The sequence below is a fragment of the Prionailurus bengalensis genome, chromosome A3, assembly GCF_016509475.1.
Source record: "Prionailurus bengalensis isolate Pbe53 chromosome A3, Fcat_Pben_1.1_paternal_pri, whole genome shotgun sequence".
NCBI classification, from domain to species: domain Eukaryota; kingdom Metazoa; phylum Chordata; class Mammalia; order Carnivora; family Felidae; genus Prionailurus; species Prionailurus bengalensis.
In genome coordinates, this window is record NC_057354.1 from 81,217,776 (window position 1) to 81,238,636 (window position 20,861).

At 35.9% G+C, this 20,861-nt stretch overlaps 1 protein-coding gene across 1 annotated transcript in view; it reads right to left on the reverse strand.

Annotated features, from left to right (window-relative positions):
* Positions 1-20,861, reverse strand: part of LOC122496902 (WD repeat containing planar cell polarity effector) — a 392,211-nt gene that overhangs the window by 126,106 nt on the left and 245,244 nt on the right. Inside the window, exon 14 of the mRNA XM_043603499.1 lies at positions 20,321-20,423. Coding sequence (XP_043459434.1) covers positions 20,321-20,423 — 103 coding nt within the window. The remainder of the gene's footprint in view (positions 1-20,320; positions 20,424-20,861) is intronic.

Consider the following 20,861-nt stretch of genomic DNA (forward strand, 5'->3'; position numbering starts at 1 on the left):
TTAACTCACCAACTTTATAGACCAACTGCAAAACAAAGATTGTTTTGTGAATAGTGGTTTCCTGGGGACATGGTAAGGGTACAGGAAGATGACCCTTCAGAATTGATATAAATTCTGACACATTATGTAATTTTATACATGTAAAATATGCATACGAGGTCCAAATTCAGCTCACAAGTAAATTAATAATTTTATGATTTTTGTTAGCTAATATATGTGAAATCATAGCTTATTGAGAAATTATTCCATTCCTTTATTAGCTCCTCTGCTTTGGCACCTCGACGTTACTTTGTAGCAAAAGCCCTATACAAGAGGATTTAATTCAAAATTACCTTTTGAATAAGGTAATTCCCCTACTAAGAGAATATTCAAATGATTTCCTCTCATTTTATACATGAACCAACTAAAACACAAAAGTGATTTTTAAAATATCAAATGGTTAGTCTTGACTAGTTTAGCCAAAACTAAACTTTCCTGACTACCACCTTGGTATTCTTCAAGTCTGTAGCACATAACTACATGAATCTATTTGTCCATTCCCTTTTTGGGATTCTTGATAGAAGACACTTTTGTTGTACTCCACACTAGCCAAGTTAGCAAATATTCTATTTATTCCTAACTTTATGGTTTCATTAGTTACTCTTAATATTACATAACAATCCTCAGGTAAAATTCTGCATTATTTATTTACAGAAAATTTAATTGGCAATCATTCTATCCTAGATCAGCATAACTTACTATTCTGAAAAGTAAAACAGAGAAGAATGTTTGAGGCATTGACTCGTTTCTGAAAAGGAGAAAAAGTAGGGTTAAAGCCCAAATAGTGTAATATTTGCACCTTTCTCCACAGGAAAAGACTATTAATATCTTTTGCTAAGTGTCAGTTTATGACTAGGTAAGTTCTGAAAAGATGACATCTTTTTCATAATATAGTTGAATAGTATTCAAAAATGTTAACTATTTAAATGATGGAAAGGTCTGACCTGAAAATAAATACCTAATTTAGAGAAAATCAATACTTAAGGTAATTAAGAATTGGTATTATTTAGTATGTCGCATTTTGCAACTGACAGCATTTGCGACTTGCCACAAAGAAAGCAACAAAGGTTGGGTACACATGCATTCTAAGGAACTTCACTGAAAACTATAAATCTCTTTTAAGTTGTACAAGTAACAGTCTTGTATAGAACTCTGCAGCTAAGCAAAGCAGTTAGTCTTTGATGTGCTTATAATTATTAAGGGCTTAGGATTATGGCTTTAGGCAAAGATGCCTAGAGGTAGGAAGGTACAGATCAAACCTGACATCATGACACAATAAAGAGAAGATAGGTGAATTGGAGCCCAAAGTAGGTTGGCATGAATGTATCTCATAAGTCAAACAAGTAATAAATGTGGCCTCTCAAGCAGTGTAGGTAAACAGTTAAATCCAATTTTAAATTGTAGAATTTAAAACTTCTTTTGTAGCTTAGTTTTAGAGGCTTTTTATATAAATGAGATATTTTAAGTATAAGAGCAAAGTTTTGATTTTATAGTAAAGTAAGAAGGACATTTAAGAAGAAGATAACTTATTAAAATCAGGCTTTTGAGGGGCCTGGGTGGCTCAGGTCATGAACTTGCAGTTTATGAGTTCAAGCCCCACGTCAGGCTCTGTGTTGACATCTCAGAACCTGGAGCCTGCTTTGGATTCTGTGTCTCCCTCTCTCTCTCCCTGCCCCTCCCCCACTGTGCTCGGTCTCTCTCTCTCTCTCAAAAAAAAGAAATTAAAAAAAATCAGGCTTTGAAATGATTTTTTTTTATTTAAAAAAAAATTTTTTTTTTAACGTTTTATTTATTTTTGAGACAGAGAGAGACAGAGCATGAACAGGGGAGGGGCAGAGAGAGAGGGAGACACAGAATCGGAAACAGGCTCCAGGCTCCGAGCCATCAGCCCAGAGCCTGACACGGGGCTCGAACTCACGGACCGCGAGATCGTGACCTGGCTGAAGTCGGACGCTTAACCGACTGCGCCACCCAGGCGCCCCTGAAATGATTTTTAATGATATAGGAACACAGTCACAAGATACCATTGGGTAACAAAAAGGAAGATAAATGATTTGAATTTGTGCTTAGTAAAAAGAAGAAATAGAGTAATATCAGTTTTATCTGGGTGATAATGAGTATTCTTTATCATTTTTATACTACATATTTAATATTGCATTCTCTAAAGTTCTCCATTAAGCACAAATAAGCTTTATATCAGATGTTTAAAATATATTTTAAAAGGAGATGGCAATTTATAAACTATAGCCTTTTTATAGCAGAGATATGAAAGACCATATATGAGATGTGTATTTATAAAGATAATACATTTGGAAGAATTTCTGTATATGCAGATATGTAGCTAGGTACATTAAGTGCAGCTGCAAATTGCCTTTGAACAGGGTTTTTAAATTATTTCCATTTCTGAGAATATGTGGATCATATAGAGGAAGATGGTTCCCCATTTTGCTGTTTTCTTCTTCTAAATACTATTCAACAAATCTCATTATAACACAGAAGTGCTAGCTGTCCCCTCAAGTGGCTATTACTTTTGTAGTCACAGGTATTTCACATACACACTGAAGATGCTTCCTAGACTTTGTATCCATTGGAGTAGCCTATGACCAAAACTCCTAGATGAAAACACAGGGTAAAGCTTCTTGACATGGATCCTGGCAATGATTTTTTTTTTTTGAAATGACACCCACAGTGTAAGCAACAAAAGCAAAAATAAGTTGAACTACGTCAAAGTGTAAAGAGCTTCTGTACAACAAAAGAAATAGCCCAAAAATGAAAAGCCAATTATTTACAGACCATGTATCTGGTAAGGGGTTAATATCCAAAATAAATATACAAAGAATTCATCATACAACTTAACAACAACAACAAAAACCACCAATCTGAATAAAATATTGGCAGAAGCAGACCTACAAATGGCCAACAAGGTCATGAAAGTGTGCTCAACATCATTAATCATCAGGGAAATGCAAATCAAAACCACAATGAGATATCACTTCACACCTGTTAAAATGGCTATCATCAAAAAGAGAAGAGATAATAAGTGTTGGTGATGATGTGGAGAAAAGGGAAACCTGGTGTAAGTCAGTGCAGGTACTGTGGAAAACCATACGGACATTCAATATTGAAAACTGAACTACGCTATCATCCGGCAATCATACTTTTTGGTATATATACAAAGGAAATGGAAAAGATATCTTCACTCCCATGTTTATTACAGCACTACAGTAACCAAGACAGGCAAACAACCTAACTGTCCATCAGCGGATGAGTGGATAAAACAGATGCGTTATGTATGTATATGTGCGTGTGTATATATATGTATATAGAAGCTGATATATATGTATAAATTGAGCCATGAGAAGGAAATCCTGCCATTTGCAACCACATGGATGAACCTTGAAAGCATTATGTTGTTAAGTGAAATAGGTCAGCAGACAGAGGAAGACAAATACTGTACCACTTATATGTGGAATCTTAAAAAACCTTAATTTACAGAACTAGAGTAGTAGTAGCCAAGGGGTGAGGGAAGGAGAATTAATCTTGATCAAAGGGTACAAAATTCCACTTATAAATACATTCTGGGGAATCTGATGCACAGCATTGTGATTATGGTTAACAGTACTATATTTAAAAATGCTAAAAGAGAAGTGTCATCACAAAAAAAGAAATGGTAATCTTATTGCAATTTATGTGTATCAGAAGCATATACACCTTGAACTTCTACAATGTTATCTCATTGAGGGTGAAAATCAACTAAAAAACATAACATAAAATAAGGTTATAGTAATAAATATAACAAAAGAAGTTCAAGACAACTAAGAAATTACCAGGTATCATTGACAAATATCATGGCTGCAATATTCAATACTGTAAAGATATCAATATTAGGTTAGTGCAATTTTGCTTAAAATACCTGTAAGGCTGAGGTTGAAAGAAGTTGGTGGGGTAGGAGGATCATGAGCTCACCTCATCCATTTGGACACTGAGATAACAGCTACATTTGAGCAACTATGAAAACAACCTGCAGACTGGCAGGACAGACGTTCCACGGTTAATGGTAGAGAGGAAACCACACTCAAAGAGTAGGAGGGGCAGAGACACTGTTAGGAACCAAACTCCCAGCAAGACTAAACACAAACAGAAGGAACACCAAAAGCAGGGACAAGCAAGAGGATCAGACCCCACACCAGGCAATGAAGCACTGGGAAGACAAGTCCCCTTAACATCTGGCTTTGAAAACCAGTGAAGCTTAACTTTGGGAGCTTTTAAAAATCAGGGCACCTTAACTCTGGGTGCTTTAAAAATCAGTGGGCTTAACTCTGGGAAAGCTGAAGGATAACAGGAAACTGAGTCTCCACCCTTAAAGAGTGAGCATAGTAAGTTGGCCAGAGACAAAGCACAAGAGCAGCAGTTTGAAAAGTGCCTGAAGTATACACAAAGATTTACTTATTAATCTCAGAACATATACTGAAAGGGAAGGACTCTTCAGAATATTTCTCCAGGAGTGAAAGTACTGGCAGGTATCATTTCTCTTCCCCCTCCCCCAGATAGCTGGACACTTGTGGGAACCAGTGATAACCCTCTCCACCTACCTTGCTAGCACCATGTGCCCTCCCTCGTATTCCACATGGGACCTGCCAGCCCTCCAAAGTGGCTCCTGCCCTGCCACATCCTGCAAGTAGCCCCAGCAGGGACCAGTGTTACTGCAAAGTGACACCTGCCCTGTGAGACAGTAAGATAACCCCACACACCAGGGTGCCAGCAGTTCTAACAGCCGATCCTTTTGGCTGACTGTGTAGGGAGAAAGTCCTGCTGCTTGGTGCACCTGCAACTGTGGCACAGAGGCTAACTGCAGATATCTGGTCTGACTGCTCACCTTGCCTGCCAACAAAAGCCTGTCAGTTGGCCACGCAGAAAGCAAGTCCTGCCAGTCTGTGTGCTTGCAGCCGTGCAGTAGCTAATTACACACAGCGAGCCTGACTGCTGACCCTACCCACCTACAAGCCCACAGTGGCCTCAGATATGCGTCTCAACAGCACAGAGGTCAGACTGGTCTGAAGGCAAACATGGCTCAGTCACAACAGTAGGGTGCATGAGGCCCCACAGAGCAGACCTCCCTGGAGTGCCTCGGTCTGGTGACCAGTGGGATTGCACTGGATAAAGCACCACAGGACCTCTTCTACACAAGACTACTACTTTCAAGACCAGGAAAATGTATCTGATTTTCCAATACACAAAAACAAACACAGAAAATCAGACTTAAAAGAAATGTTAAAGGGAATTCTTTGAGTGGAAAGAAAAGGACATACCTAGAAATAAAGTTGTAAAAGAAAGAAATTCATGGGTAAAAGTAAACACATAGTAAAAGTAGTAGAACCACTATAAAACAAGGATGGAAGTTAAAACACAAAAGCAGTAACATCAGTTATATCTACAAAAACCAGTCAAGGGACATACACACACAAAATGTAAAATACGGGGTGCCTGGGTGGCTTAATCGGTTAAATGTCCAACTCATGGTTTTGGCTCAGGTCATGATCTCATGGTTTGTGGCGTCACACCCTGCAAGCTGTCAGCACAGAGCCCACTTGGGATTCTTTCTCCCCGCCCTTTCCCCACTTGCACATGCTGTCTCTCAAAATAAATAAAAAATGCAGTGGGGAGTAAAAATTTAGTGCTTTAGAATGTGTTTGGACTTACACGAACATCAACTCAATGTAGGCTGCTATATACATAATGTTAAATATGAACTTAATGGTAACCATATATCATAAACCTGTAATACCCAAAAGTAAAACCTAGAGTAACACTAAAGAAAGCCATGGAATCAGAAGAGAACAAGAAGAAACCGAGAACTACAAAAACAACCAGAAGGCAAATAACAAAATGGCAATAAGTACATTCCTAATAGTAATTCCTCTAAGTGTAAATGGACTGAACACTCCAATCAAAAGACAAAGGGTGACTAAACAGATTTAAAAAAAACAAACACAAGACCTATCTATGTGCTGCCTAAAGACACTCACTTTAAACCTAATGACACAGACTGAAAGTGAAGGGATAGAAAACCTGTACCATGCAAATGGAAGCAGAAACAAAGTAGCAATACTTACATCAGAAAAATTAGACTCTTATAAAACTTCAGCAAAAGACAAAGGAGGACACTTCAAATGATAAAGGGATCAATCCAACAAGAGGATATAACAATTGTACATATCTATGCATTCAACATTGGAGTATATAAAGGGAATATTAAATAAAATGGAAAATATTGACACTAATACAATAATATAAGGGACTTTAATACCCCATGTAAAGGATAGATCACCCAGACTGAAAATCAACAAGGAAACATTGAAGGACACATTAGACCAGGTGGACCTAATAGACAGAATATTCCATCCAACAACAGAATATATATGCTTTTCAAGGGCACGTGGAACATTTTCCAGGATAGATCACAAGTTAGGCCACAAAACAAGTCTCAATAAAGAGAAGATTGATATTTTATGCATCTTTTCTGACCACAACACTGTGAAACTAGAAATCAATCAAGAAAAAAAACTGGAAAAAACACAAATATGTGGAGGTTAAACAACATGCTACAAAACAAACAATTGGTCAACAACAAAAAAGGAAATGAAAAAAACGAATGGAAACAAATGAAAATGAAAACACCACAGTTCAAAATCTTTGGGATGAAGCAAAAGTTGTTCTAAGAGAGGGAACTACATATGGATATGGACCTACCACAAGAAACAAAAATTTCAGACAACCTAACCTTACCCCTAAAAGAGTTAGGAAAAGAACAAAGTCTAAAGCTAGTAGAAAGAAGGAAATAATAAAGATTAGAGAAGCAGTAAGCGAAATACACACTAAAAAAACAATAGGAAACATCAATGAAACCAGGTACTGATTATTTGAAAAGATCAACAAAATACCTTTAGCCAGGGGCGCCTGGGTGGCTCGGTCGGTTAAGCGTCCGACTTCGGCTCAGGTCATGATCTCACGGTCCGTGAGTTCGAGCCCCCGTCGGGCTCTGTGCTGACAGCTCAGAGCTCAGAGCCTGGAGCCTGCTTCCGATTCTGTGTCTCCCTCTCTCTCTGCCCCTCCCCTGTTCATGCTCTGTCTCTCTCTGTCTCAAAAATAAATAAACGTTAAAAAAAAATTTATAAAAAAAAAATACCTTCAGCCAGATTCATCAAGAACAAAAGAGGACTCAAATCAGAAATGAAGGAGGAGCTGTAACAACTGAAACCAAGATAAAGGATTTTAAGAGCATGTTATGAAAAATTATATGCTACCATATTGGACAACCTAGGAGAAATAGATAAATTCCTAGAAACATATAATCTTCCAAAACTCACACAGGAACAAACAGTAAATCTGAGACTGATTACTAGTGATGGAAATGAATCAGTAATGAAAAAACTCCCAACAAACAAAAGTCCGGAACCAGATAGCTTCACAGTGAATTATACCAAATAAAGAAGAATTAATATCTACTCTTCTTGAACTTTTCAAAAACATAGAGAGGAAGGAAAACTGCTGAATTCATCATATAAGGCCAGCATCACTCGAATACCAAAACTAAACAAAGACACTACAAACAAAAAGAAAATTTCAGACTGACTCCTTGATGAACATCGATGCAAACATCTTCAACCAATATTAGCAAGCTAAATTTGAAAACATTAAAAGGATCATTTGCATTATCAAGTAGTATTTATTCCAGGGATGCATGAGTGGTTCAACTATCATAAATCAACCAATGTGATAAACCAGATTAACAAAATGAAAGATAAAAAATCATATGATCATTCCAAAAGATGCAGAAAAAGCATCTGACAGAATACAACATCCACTCATGGTAAAAACTTAACAAAGTGGGTGTAGAAAAACAACCTCAACAAAACAAAGCCCATATATGAAAAACCCACAGCTAACTCTTACTCAATAGTGAAATGCTGAAAGCTTTACCTCTATTATCAGGAGCAAGACCAGGATATCCATTTTCCCTTTATTCAACATAGTCCTGGAATTTGTAGCCACAGCAATTAGACAAGAGAGAAATAAAAGATACACGAATTGGTAAGAAAGAAGTAAAACTCAGTATTTACAGCTGATACTATATAGAAAATCCTAAAAACTCCACCAAAAATGTATTAGAATGAATGGATGTAGGAAAGTCCAGGGCTACAAAATCAATATACAGAAATCTACTGTATTTGTATACACTAATAAAGAGCTATCAGAAAGAGAAATTAAGAAAACAATCCCAGGGGCACCTGGGTGGCTCAATCAGTTAAGCATGTGACACCTTTAAAAAAAAAAACAAAAACAAAACTTTTTTAATGTTTATTTTTGAGAGACACAGAACACAAGCAGGGGAGGTGCAGAGAGAGAGGGAGACGCAGAATCTGAAGCAGACTCCAGGTTCTGAGCTGTCAGGACAGGGCCCAATGTGGGGCTTGAACTCAAAGACCATGAGATCATGGCCTAAGCCAAAGTTGGAAGCTTAACTTACTGAGCCACCCAGGTGCCCCAAGCATCCAACTCTTGATTTTGGTTCAGTTCATGATCCCAGGGTTGTGGGATCAAGCCCCGCGTTGGGCTCTGCACTGAGTGTAGAGCCTGCTTAAGATTCTCTCTCTCTCCCTCTTCCCCTCTCTCCCACTCTCTCTCTCTCTCTAAAATTAAAAGAAAGCAAACCCATTTACAATTTCAGCAAAAGAATAAAATACCTACAAGTAAACTTAACCAAAGATGTGAAAGACCTGCATTCTGAAAATTACAAAACACTGACAAAAGAAATTGAAGATGACACAAATTAATGGAAAAATATACCATATTCATGGATTGGAAGAACCAGTATTGTTAAAATGTCCATAATACCCAGTGAAATCCTCATCAAAATACTAATAATATTTTTCACAGAACTAGAACAAATAATCTTAAAATATGTACAGAACCACAAAAGACCCCAAGTAGCCAAAGTAATATTGAGGAAGATCAAAGCTAGAAGTATCACAATCCCATATTTCAAATTACTGTAAAGCTACAGTAATCAAAACAGTATGGCAATGGCACAAAAAACAGACACATGGATCCATGGAACAGAATGGAGAGTCCAGAAATAAACTCTCACTTATATGGTCAATTAATCTTTGGCAACAGAGGCAGGAATATATGAGAAAAAGACAATCTCTTCAATAAATGTTGCTAGGAAACTGGGCCAGTTTATCCCATCATACACAAAAATTAACTCAAAATGGATGAAAGAGGGGCGCCTGGGTGGCGCAGTTGGTTAAGCGTCCGACTTCAGCCAGGTCACGATCTCGCGGTCCGTGAGTTCGAGCCCCGCATCAGGCTCTGGGCTGATGGCTCAGAGCCTGGAGCCCGTTTCAGATTCTGTGTCTCCCTCTCTCTCTGCCCCTCCCCCGTTCATGCTCTGTCTCTCTCTGTCCCAAAAATAAATAAACGTTGAAAAAAAAAATTAAAAAAAAAAAAAATGGATGAAAGACCTAAATGTGACACCTGAAACCATAAAGCTGCCCAAAGAAAACCTAGCTAGTAAGGTCTTTGGCATCAGCCCTAGAAGTATTTTTCAGAATATTTTTTCTCACAAAAGCAAAAATAAAAAACTGGGATGACATCCAACTAAAAAGCTTTTGCACAGGGTAGGAAACCATCAACAAACATAAGAAAACCTACTGAATAGGAGAAGTTATTTGTAAATGATGTAGCTAGTAAAGGGTTAACACCCAAAATATATACAGAACTCATATGACCCACCCCCCCCAAAATCAAATAATCTGATTAAACATGGGTAAAGGACCTGAGAATAGACATTTTTCCAAAGAAGACATAATGATGAACAAAAGACACATGAAAAGATGCCCACCATCACTAATCACAAGGGGAATGAAAAGCAAAACCACAATGAGATATCACTTCAAAACAGAATGGCTAGTATCAGAAAAACAAAACTATTTGTTAGGATGTGGATAAGAGAACAGTCATGTAAAGTGGGGATGTAAATTGGTATAGCCACTATGAGAAACACTATGGAGGTTCATCAAAAAATTAAAAATGGAGGGGCGCCTGGGTGGCGCAGTCGGTTAAGCGTCCGACTTCAGCCAGGTCATGATCTCGCGGTCCGTGAGTTCGAGCCCTGCGTCGGGCTCTGGGCTGATGGCTCGGAGCCTGGAGCCTGTTTCCGATTCTGTGTCTCCCTCTCTCTCTGACCCTCCCCCGTTCATGTTCTGTCTCTCTCTGTCCCAAAAATAAATAAACGTTGAAAAAAAAAATTAAAAAAAAAAATTAAAAATGGAAATAGCATACAACCCAGTAATTACATACCTGAGTATTTAAACGAAGAAAGTAAAAACAGTAACTCTAAAAGAGTAACAGGCCTCTGTTTTTTTGCAGCATTTTTACAATAGCCAAGATGTGGAAGAAATTCAAGTGTTCATCAATAGATGAATGAATAAATATACTGTGTGTATGTGTATACACACACACATACACACAGGAATATAACAACCCTAAAAAAGAATGATATCTTGCCATTTGAGAAAACATGAATGTACGTAGAGGGTATTATGCTAAGTGAAGTCAGACAGAGAAAGACAAATACCACATAATTTCACTTTTATGTGGAATCTAAAAAACAAACCTATTGAACAAACAAAAGAAACTGACAAGAAATTGGTAGTTGCCACAAGAAATTGGGAGACAATCAAGATAAGTGAAGGAGATTAAGAACTACAAACTTCCAGTTGTAAAACAAGTTAGAGGGATGAAAAGCATATAGGAAATATAGTGACTAATATTGTAATAAGTTTGCATGGTGACAGAGTAACTACACTTACCATGCTTATCATTCCATAATGTATGTAATTGTTGAATAACTATGTTGTACTAATATGTCAGTTACATTCAATAAATACTTAAAACCAGAATTCATTTGGTGAACCAAAGTTACCAGGCACACACAGCCTACCCAGAGTACAACCATACACAAGACCGTTCCTTTAAGTTTAAAAGAAGCAGATGTTCAGCATAATACACAGAAACAGTTACAGAAAGTCGGCAAAAATGAGGAGACAGAAAAATATGCCCCAAATGAAAGACCAAGACAAAAACTTCAGAAAAAAAAACTATAAGCAGCAAGCAATAAGCTCAATAAAGAACTTAAAGTAATGATCATAAAGATGTTCACTCTACTGAAGAGCAGCATGGAAGAACTGAGTGAGATCTGCAACAAGAGATAGAAAATATGAGAAAGAACCAATCAGAGCTGAATACAATAACTGAAATGAAAAATATACTGGAGGGAATCAATGGTTTTGTGGATGCAGAAGAATGGTTCAGTGATCTGGAAGACAGAGTAATGGAAAGCACCGAATCTGAACAGTATAAAGAATAAAAGAATTTTAGTAAATGAGAATAGGTTAAGGGATCTCTTAGATAATATCAAGTGAACAAAGATTCACAGTATAGGGGTCCCAGAAGGAGAACAGAGACAAAGAAAGGGGTAGAAAACTTATTTGAAGAAATAGATGAAAACTTCTCTAACCTAGAGAAGGAAACTGACCTCCAGGTTCAGAAAGCACAGACAGTTCCAAACAACATGAACCCAAGGAGGTCCACACCACAACATATAACATTTAAAATGTCAAAGATTAGAAAATTTTAAAGCAAGAGAAAAGGAAACCATTATATACAATGGACTCCATAAGGCTGACAGCTGATTTTTCAGCAGAAACTTTGCAGGTCAGAAGGAAGTGGCATCATATATTCCAAGTGCTGGAAGGGAAAAACCTGAAACCGACAATACTCTATCCAACAAGGTATCATTCAGAATTGGGGAGAATTTTCCAGACAAACAAAAGTTTTAAAAAGTTCATGACCACTAAACCAGCCTTACAGGAAATGTTAAATAGACTTCTTTAAGTGGCAAATAAAAGGCCATAATTAGAAGAATATGAATTAAAAAATTTTAATATCTAATAACATATACTTAAAACATAGAAGGGGGCAATAAAATAGTGCTTTGAGAATGTGTTTGAACTTAAGTTACCATGAACTTAATATAGACTGCCATACGCATAGGGTGAGCCTCATGGTAACCACAAACTCATACCTATATTAAAGACTCAAGAAACAAAGAATGACAAGCATTACACTAAAGAGAGCTATCAGTCACAAAAAGAAAGAAGAGGAAGAGAGAAATAAAGAAGAACTACAAAAACAACCAGAAAATTATTAACAAAATGGCAGTAAGTACATACCTATCAATAATTACTATAAATGCAAATGGTCTAAATGCTCAAATCAAAAGACACAGACTTGTGGAATGGATTAAAAAACAACAACAAACAACGGGGCTCAGAGGCTGCCTAAAAGAGACCCACTTGAGACTGAAATACACATATGGACTGAAAATACAAAGATGGAAAAACATATACCACGTAAATGGGAGAAGAAAAAAACAAAGCCAGGGTAGCAATACTTATATCAGACAAAATAGTCTTCAAAAAAAGATTGCATCATGAAACAAAGCAGGGTAGTTCATAATGATAAAGGGATCAATCTAGCCAGAGGATATAACAATTGTACCTATGTATGCATCCAACATTGGAGGACCTAACTACATAAAGGAAACATTTAAGTGGCATAATGGGAGATGATGACAGTAATACACAATATAAGAAAATTTAATATCTCACATCCAAGGATAGAACATACACACAGAATATTGATAAGAAAACGGTGTCTTTGTTGGTGGGAATGCAAACTGGTACAGCCACTCTGGAAAACAGCATGGAGGTTCCTCAAGAAGTTAAATAGAACTACCCTACATTCCAGCAATTTCACTACTAAGTATTTACCCAGAGGATACAAAAATACTAATTTGAAGGGGTCCGTGTAACCCGATGTTTATAGCAGCATTATAACAATACTCAAATTAGGGAAAGAACCCAAATGTCTAATGAATGGATAAATAAGAGGTGGTATATGTAAATACAATAAAATATTATTCAGCCATAAAAAATAATGAAATCTTGCCAATTGCAATGATGTGTATGGAGCTAGAGAGCATTATGCTAAGTGAAATAAGTCAGAGATAAATAGCACAATTTCACTCATATGTGGAATTTAATAAACAAAACAAATGAACATGAGTAGAGGGGAAAGAGACAAACCAAGAAACAGAGTCTTAACAGAGAAAAAACCGATGGTTACTGGAGGGGAGGTGGGAGGTTAAACAGGCAATGGGTATTAAGGAGGGCAGTTGTGATAAGCACTGGGTGTTGTATATAAGTGATGAATCACTCAATTCTACACCTGAAACTAATATTGTACTGTAATGTTAACTAGTTGGAACTTAAAAACTTGTAAAAGAAAATAAAGAAAAAAAAGGTGTCTTTAAAAAACAAATTCGACCGGGGGTACCTGGGTGGTGTCCAACTTTGACTAAGGTCATGAACTCGTGGTTTGTGGGTTCAAGCTCCACATCGGGCTCTGTGCTGACAGCTCAGAGCCTGGACCTTGCTTCAGATTCTGTGTCTCCCACTCTATTTCTCCCCCACTCACGCTCTCTCTCTCTCTCAAAAATAAGTAAAGATTAAAAAAAAAAAAGAAAACAAATTAGCCTATATGGACTTAACAGATATATACAGAACATTCCACTCAAAACCAACAGAATACACATTCTTTTCAAGTGTAACCTATCCCAGAACATTTTCTGATAGATTATAATTTAGGCCACAAAATAAATCTCAATAAATATATAGAAGGTTGATATATGTATCTCTTCTGACCACAACAGTATGAAACTAGAAATCAATCAGGAAAAAAAACTGGAAAAACACCAACATGCAGAAGCTGAACAACACATGTTCCAAACAACTGGTTAATAAAAAAAAATCAAAGAGGAAATAAATACATGGAAATAAATGTGAAAATGAAAACACAATTGCTCAAAACCACTGAGATGCAATGAAAACAGTTTTAAGAGGGAAATTTATACTGATACTGAGAGACATCAAGAAATGAGAAAAATCTCAGGGTAACGTACTACTAGAAGGAACTAGAAAAAGAAGAACAAAACCTAAAATGAGTAGAAGGAAGGAAATAATAGAGATCAGATCAGAAATATATGAAGTAGAGACTTAAAAAAAAAAAAAAAAGAAGACAATAGAAAAGATCAATGAAACCCAGAGCTGGTTCTTTGAAAAGAGCAACAAAATTCATAAACTTTTAGCCACACTCATCAGGAAAAGAAAAAGAGAGGATCCAAATAAATAAATAGAGAAATGAAAGATGAGATGTAACAAGATACTACAGAAATACAAAAGATTATTAGGAGACTACAATGAAAAATTACATGCCAACAAATTGGACAACCTAGAAGAAATGGATAAATCCCTAGAAACATACAGTCTTCCGAGCTCAATAAGGAAGCATCAGAAAATCTAAAATGAAGGATAAAAATCATGATCATCTCAATAGATGTAAAAAAAAGAATTTGACAAAAGTCAACATGTTTCTTATAAAAACTCTCAACACTGTGGGCTTACAGGGAATATACCACAACATAATAAACACCATATATGAAAACCCACAGCTAACAACATAATGGTGAAAGGAAAAGCTTTTCCTCTAAGATCACAAATGAGACTAGAATGTCCACTCTCTCCACTTTACTGAACACAGTACTGGTCATAGACACAGTAGTCAGACAAGAAAAAGAAATAAAAGGTATCCAAATTGGTAAGGAAGAAGGTAAAATGTCACCATTTACAGATGATATTACAAAACTCTAAAGGCTCCACCAAAAAAACTACTAGAAATGATAAATGAATTCAGTAAAGTTGCAGGACATAAAGTTCATACACAGAAATCAGATCCATTTCTATATACTAATAAGTAGCAGAAAGTGATACTTTAAAAAAATGACACTTAAAAAAAATACTGTACCTGTAAAGAAACTTAAGCAAGGAGATAAAAGATCTGTACTCTGAAAACTATAAAACATTGAATGAAACTGAAGGTGACACAAAAAATGGAGATACTCCATGCTCATGGATTGGAAGAACCAATATTGTTCAATGTCCCTTATACCCAAAGCAATCTACAGATTCAATGCAATCCCTATCAATATCAACAGCTTTTTTGCACAGAACTAGAACAAATAATCCACAATTGGTATGGAGCCACAAAAGGTCCCAAGTAGCAAAGCAATCTTGAGAAAGAACAAAGCTAGAAGTATCACAATCCCAGATTTCAAGATCTACTACAAAGCTGTAAGAATCAAAACAGTATAGTACTGACACAAAAAGAGATATACAATCCATGACACAGAATAGACAGTTTAGAAATAAACTCACACATATATGGTCAATTAATCTCCAACAAAAGAGGCAACAATATACAATGGAGAAAAGACAGTCTCTTCAACAAACAGTGCTAGGAAAACAGGACAGCTATATGCAACAGAATGAAACTGGACTCCTTACACCATACCAAAAAAAATAAGCTTAAACTGAATTAAAAACCTAAATGTTAAACCTAAAACCATAAAACTCTTAGAAGAAAACACTGGTAGTCATTTCTTTGACTGTCAGCCTTAGCAATATCTTTCTTGACCTGTCTCCTCAGGCAAGGGAAACAAAAGCAAAAACAGACTGTTTGGACTACACCAAAATAAAAAGCTACTGCACAGCAAAGGAAATCATCCACAAAACAAAAAGCAACCTACTGAATGAGATTAGATATTTGCAATGATCCATCTAATAAGGAATTAATAGTCAAAATATATTAAGAATGTATACAACCCACCACCAAAAAAACCCCATGAATCAATCCAATTAAAAAGTGGGAAGAGCACCTACATGAATAGACATTTTTCTAAAGAAGACAAACAGATGGCCAACAGGTACATAAAATGGACCTGAACATTACTAGTCAGGAGGAATATGCAATCAAAACCACAATGAGATATCACCAAATACCTGTCAGAATGGCTTGAATCAAAATAACACGAAATACATGTTGGCAATGATGTAGAGATAAAGGAACCTTCATGCACTCTTGGTGAGATTGTAAATTGTTGTAGCCACTGTGGAAAACTATGGATGTTTCTCAAAAAATTAAAAATACCATACAATCCAGTAATTCCACGACTTGGTATTTACCCAAAGAAAATGAAAACACTAATCTGAAAAAATATATGTACCAGTGTATTGCAGCATTATTTACAGTAGTCAAGATAGGGAAATAACACAGTGTGCATTTGTATATGAATGGACAAAGATAATGTGGCATACACACACACAATGGAATATTAGCCATAAAAAAGAGTGAGATCTTGCCATTTGAGACAGCATGGATGGACCTAGAGGATATTATGCTTAGTAAAATAAGCCAGACATAGGAAGATAAATACCAAATGATTTCACTCATATATGCAACCTAAAAAACAAACAAAAAGCAGAAACAGGCCCATAATTATTGAAAAGAAACTTAGGGTTGCCAGAGGGGGTGTGATGGGGGAGGACTAAAGGGGCAGTGGGAGATACAGGCTTCCAGTTACAGATTGAATAAGTCATGGGATGAAAGGTACAATATAGAGAATATAGTCAGTGGTACTGTAATAGTGTTGTATGGTGTTATATACATATAAAACGGAATATTACTCAGCCACAAAAAAGAATGAAAACTTGCCATTTGCAAAGACGTGGATAGAGCTAGAGTATTATGCTAAGCAAAATAAATCAGTCAGAAAAAGACAAATAGCATATGATTTCACTCATATGTAGAATTTAAGAAATAAAACAAACAAGCAAAAGGGAAAAAAAAGAGAGAGGCAAACCAAGAAACCACCTCTTAAATATAGAGAACTGATGGTTACCAGAGAGATGGGTGGAAGGATGGGTTAAACAGGTGATGGGGATTAAAGAGTGTCCTTGCTGTGATGAGCACTGGGTGATGTATGGAAGTGCTGAATCACTATATTGTACACCTAAAACTAATATTACACTGTATGTTAACTGGAATTTAAATAAAAACTTTATATATATATATATATATATACACACACACACACACACACACACATACATATATATATTTTTTGAAAAAAAGATATGCATCTTTCACATATTGATTATTCTAACCTAGTTATTTTTTTTATTTTTTTTAATGTTTATTCATTTTTGAAGGAGAGAGAGACAGAGTGTGAGTGGGGGAGGGGCAGAGAGACAGGGAGACACAGAATCAGAAGCAGGCTCCAGGCTCTAAGCTGTCAGCACAGAGCCCGACGTGGGGCTCAAACTCACAAGGTGCGAGATCATGACCTAAGCCGAAGTCGGATGCTCAACTGACTGAGCCACCCAGGCGCCCCTAACCTAGTTATTTTTAAAGAAACTGTAGACACAAGAAAATCTCTGAAACCCAAGTTTCCCTTCCTTAGGAGACATTTACGTGCATAAAGGGTATCAGGGGAGGACTCTTAAATGTCTAGACATTTATCAGTGGAGAAGGCATGAACTTATTAAATCTGCATGACAACTTCAGCCTTTTTTTTTTTTTACCATGCTTTTTCTGGTAACCTCCCGTTATGTACTGACCCTGTACACATAACATCATCTTTTGTTTTTAGATGGAGATGGTATTTAAGGTGATGGCTTCAGCTATTTTGGGGAGTTACTCAGTTTTCCTGGGTCTCTTCCATGTATACAGGAAGTATATATACTATTTAAATTTGTTTGAGTTTCTATTAATCAGTCTTATGAAAATGTGATTTTCAATCCAACTGGAAAAACCTTGAAGGACAGAGGCTTACATTTTCCTCACCTATACTACTAAAGCTGAGCATATGAATATAGCCTGTGTTCCAACAAATCCACTTTAAAGCACATACCCTGTGGATATATCTGTTAAAAGACAAACACAAGTATGTTCACAGCAACACTATTCACAATAAACCCCAAACTTGAAAGAACTCAAATACCTGGCATAGAATGAATAAACTTGTATATGTTCATATATTGGAATACTATTATATAGCAATAAGAATGAAAGAATTAAAATTATATACAATATAAAAGATCCTCACAAAGTTGAATAAAAGAACCCAAATACAAAAAAATAATATATATTCCACTTATTTAAAATTTGAAAGAAAGGTAAAGCTAATATATAGTGTCATAGTAAAGATAGTTGGGCTGGACTGTAGTATCTAAAAATGGATAGGAGACAGCTTGTGTGGTCTTGGTAATGTATGTTACTTGGTCTGGATAATGGTCACAAGGATGTGTTTACTTTGTTGGGGTTTTTTTTTAATGTTTATTTATTTTTGAGAGAGAAAGAGACAGAGTATGAGTGGGGGAGGCATAGAGAGAGGGGGAGACACAGAATTCGAAGAAGGCTCTAGGCTCTGAGCTGTCAGCACAGAGCCTGACACGGAGCTCAAACCCAGGAACTGCAAGATCATGACCTGAGCCACCCAGGTACCCCAGGATGTTTACCTTGTGAAAATTCATTGAGTCCTATATTTATGATCTGTGTGCTTTTCTGTATGCATGTTATACTGGAATAAAAAATTTAAATAAAAAATTTTCAAATTGTTGAGATTATTATTCAACTTCTCCTTTGGCAACTCTTTTACTTATGTTGACAGCTACTACATGTGATAATTTTTTACAGACTCTTCCATGTAGACTGAACTACTTATACTTAAATATTCTTGATATTTTACATAATTTACCCCCTTGCTTGCATCAAAGAACACTTTTGCAAGCCAAAGACTTAATTATTTTCTGCTTTCAGAAAAGTTTGAGGGAGCATAGTTGAATTAAATTGAAGGAATCTGAGAGAAAATTAGCTTTCCCCAGCATGATGTGGGCTGTATGGAAAAATTAGACAAAAACTACAATAAGGAAATTAGAGATGCTTTCCTAATTCCTTTTGGAATTGTGAGTGGGAGTCACCCCAGTTTTCTAGAATAAAAGTGGAGCAGAACAATCTGAGAAGTTCACCTCTTGATAGTTAACTATTGTTACTGAATGGTATCTTTGTCAAGGGAGAGTAATAGAGGTCAAAAGGTGAGGCCTGAAAAAAAGGCTGAGAAGTGGGGAGGAACAGGGTTTCAATGAAGAGATATTTGCTAGAAATGAGGCAGGGCTCAAAAAGGGAACAACATCAACCGTGCTCTTTGGCTAAGAAGTTTCAGCTGGCCACAGCAGTCTAATCAAAGAATACAGAGAGCACAGGAAGCATTTTGGTGACTAGTGGAGTTTTTTGTTTTGTTTTTTTTTTCTGAAGTTTTGGATAATTTTTTCACATTCCTTTTCAGGCTTAGTAACTTTAAATATCTCTAAAATGCAAAAGTGGCCTCCACTGTTAGAAGCAATAGAATTACTCCTTTTAGCTGCAAACAGCGTTATAAAAACAAAGATGATCAATCAATGGAGAGTCTTGTTGTAATAATTTGAAGCAATTTACAAAGTGGAGATATATTAAAACTTACTTGTTTCATAGGAATTCCACAAAGAAATGAACTATGTTACAATTCTCAGGGTCCTTTGCCTAATCTAGGAATAGTAAATACCAGGAAGAATAGGAATTGGGATGTCCACAGGTCAATACTTCCACATTGAGACACATTACTGAGTGTCGGAAAGGAAGCTTATGTTGGTATTAGAATAATTTTAAAAACTATCATTTTTCTGTATTAAAAGTTTTGAATGGAACTTTAGATTAAGTTTAGGCTTCTGATTTGTCTTCTTTGGAAGACTATACTGTAAAATGACTTTAGTGGCTTCTAAATTAAAACAAGTCATCCATTAAACCTAAAGTCCCATGTGAAATACTTTGTATAGGACAATTCTTTTGATATCTCAAAATATATCTGACATGTTTATGTGTACAAATAAAGGATTATAGAACTTTCTGTATTGGCTAATATTAATTACAGCACTGATGGTAATAAACTCTTCCTCAAAAATCTTATGAGAAGAACAGTATACTTCTGACTTTTTGCCAAGTGATGATTAATCAGTGATTATTAATTTTTATGTCAACACAGTTCCAACTTATATATCTATATTGTACTATTTACCCAGGCTTAATTCTTTTTTAAAGTTTCTTTCTTTACAAAGAAAGTAATTCAAATTAACCAACCGTAACCTACAAACATAAATACAAATGATACTGAACAAGTATTGATTGAAACAAAAAGCACTTAAAAAAAAACAGCATTAATTCTTACCAACTCCAGAGGTTATTGATTCTGCATCAATGTCACTAGCTCTTTTTCTTGCCACTTCAGCCAGTGCCAATTCACCCTTATCTAGTGCAAAGTAATGGATGTCCTTTGGAAATAAAGCAAAATAAAGGATTAATCCAAATGAATCTTGGTCAACTTACAAAGAAGACTTTGAACAAAAGAGCTTACTGTTCAGATTACAAAACAGACATGGCTGATAAATATTTTTTTGCGTTTTAATTCTCTCAGTTTTCTTTCCCAGTATAAGAAAATTTTCTTGAATTGTAGATTATAACTATACCTAATAGCAGTTATTTAAATAAATTGTTTTAAGTCTCCAGGGAAAAAGGTAAGTTTTTAAACCAAATGTTTGACATACTCATTTTTATCAGGAAATGAAAACTTTTATTGCTATGTTCTTTGGTGAGATTTTAATATTGGAGATGGCTTCTACAAAATTCTGTTGTACATCATATAAAATGCTAAACATTTTATAAGAAATACTACTACAAAAATTTCTGACATTTATGTGTCTGACACATAC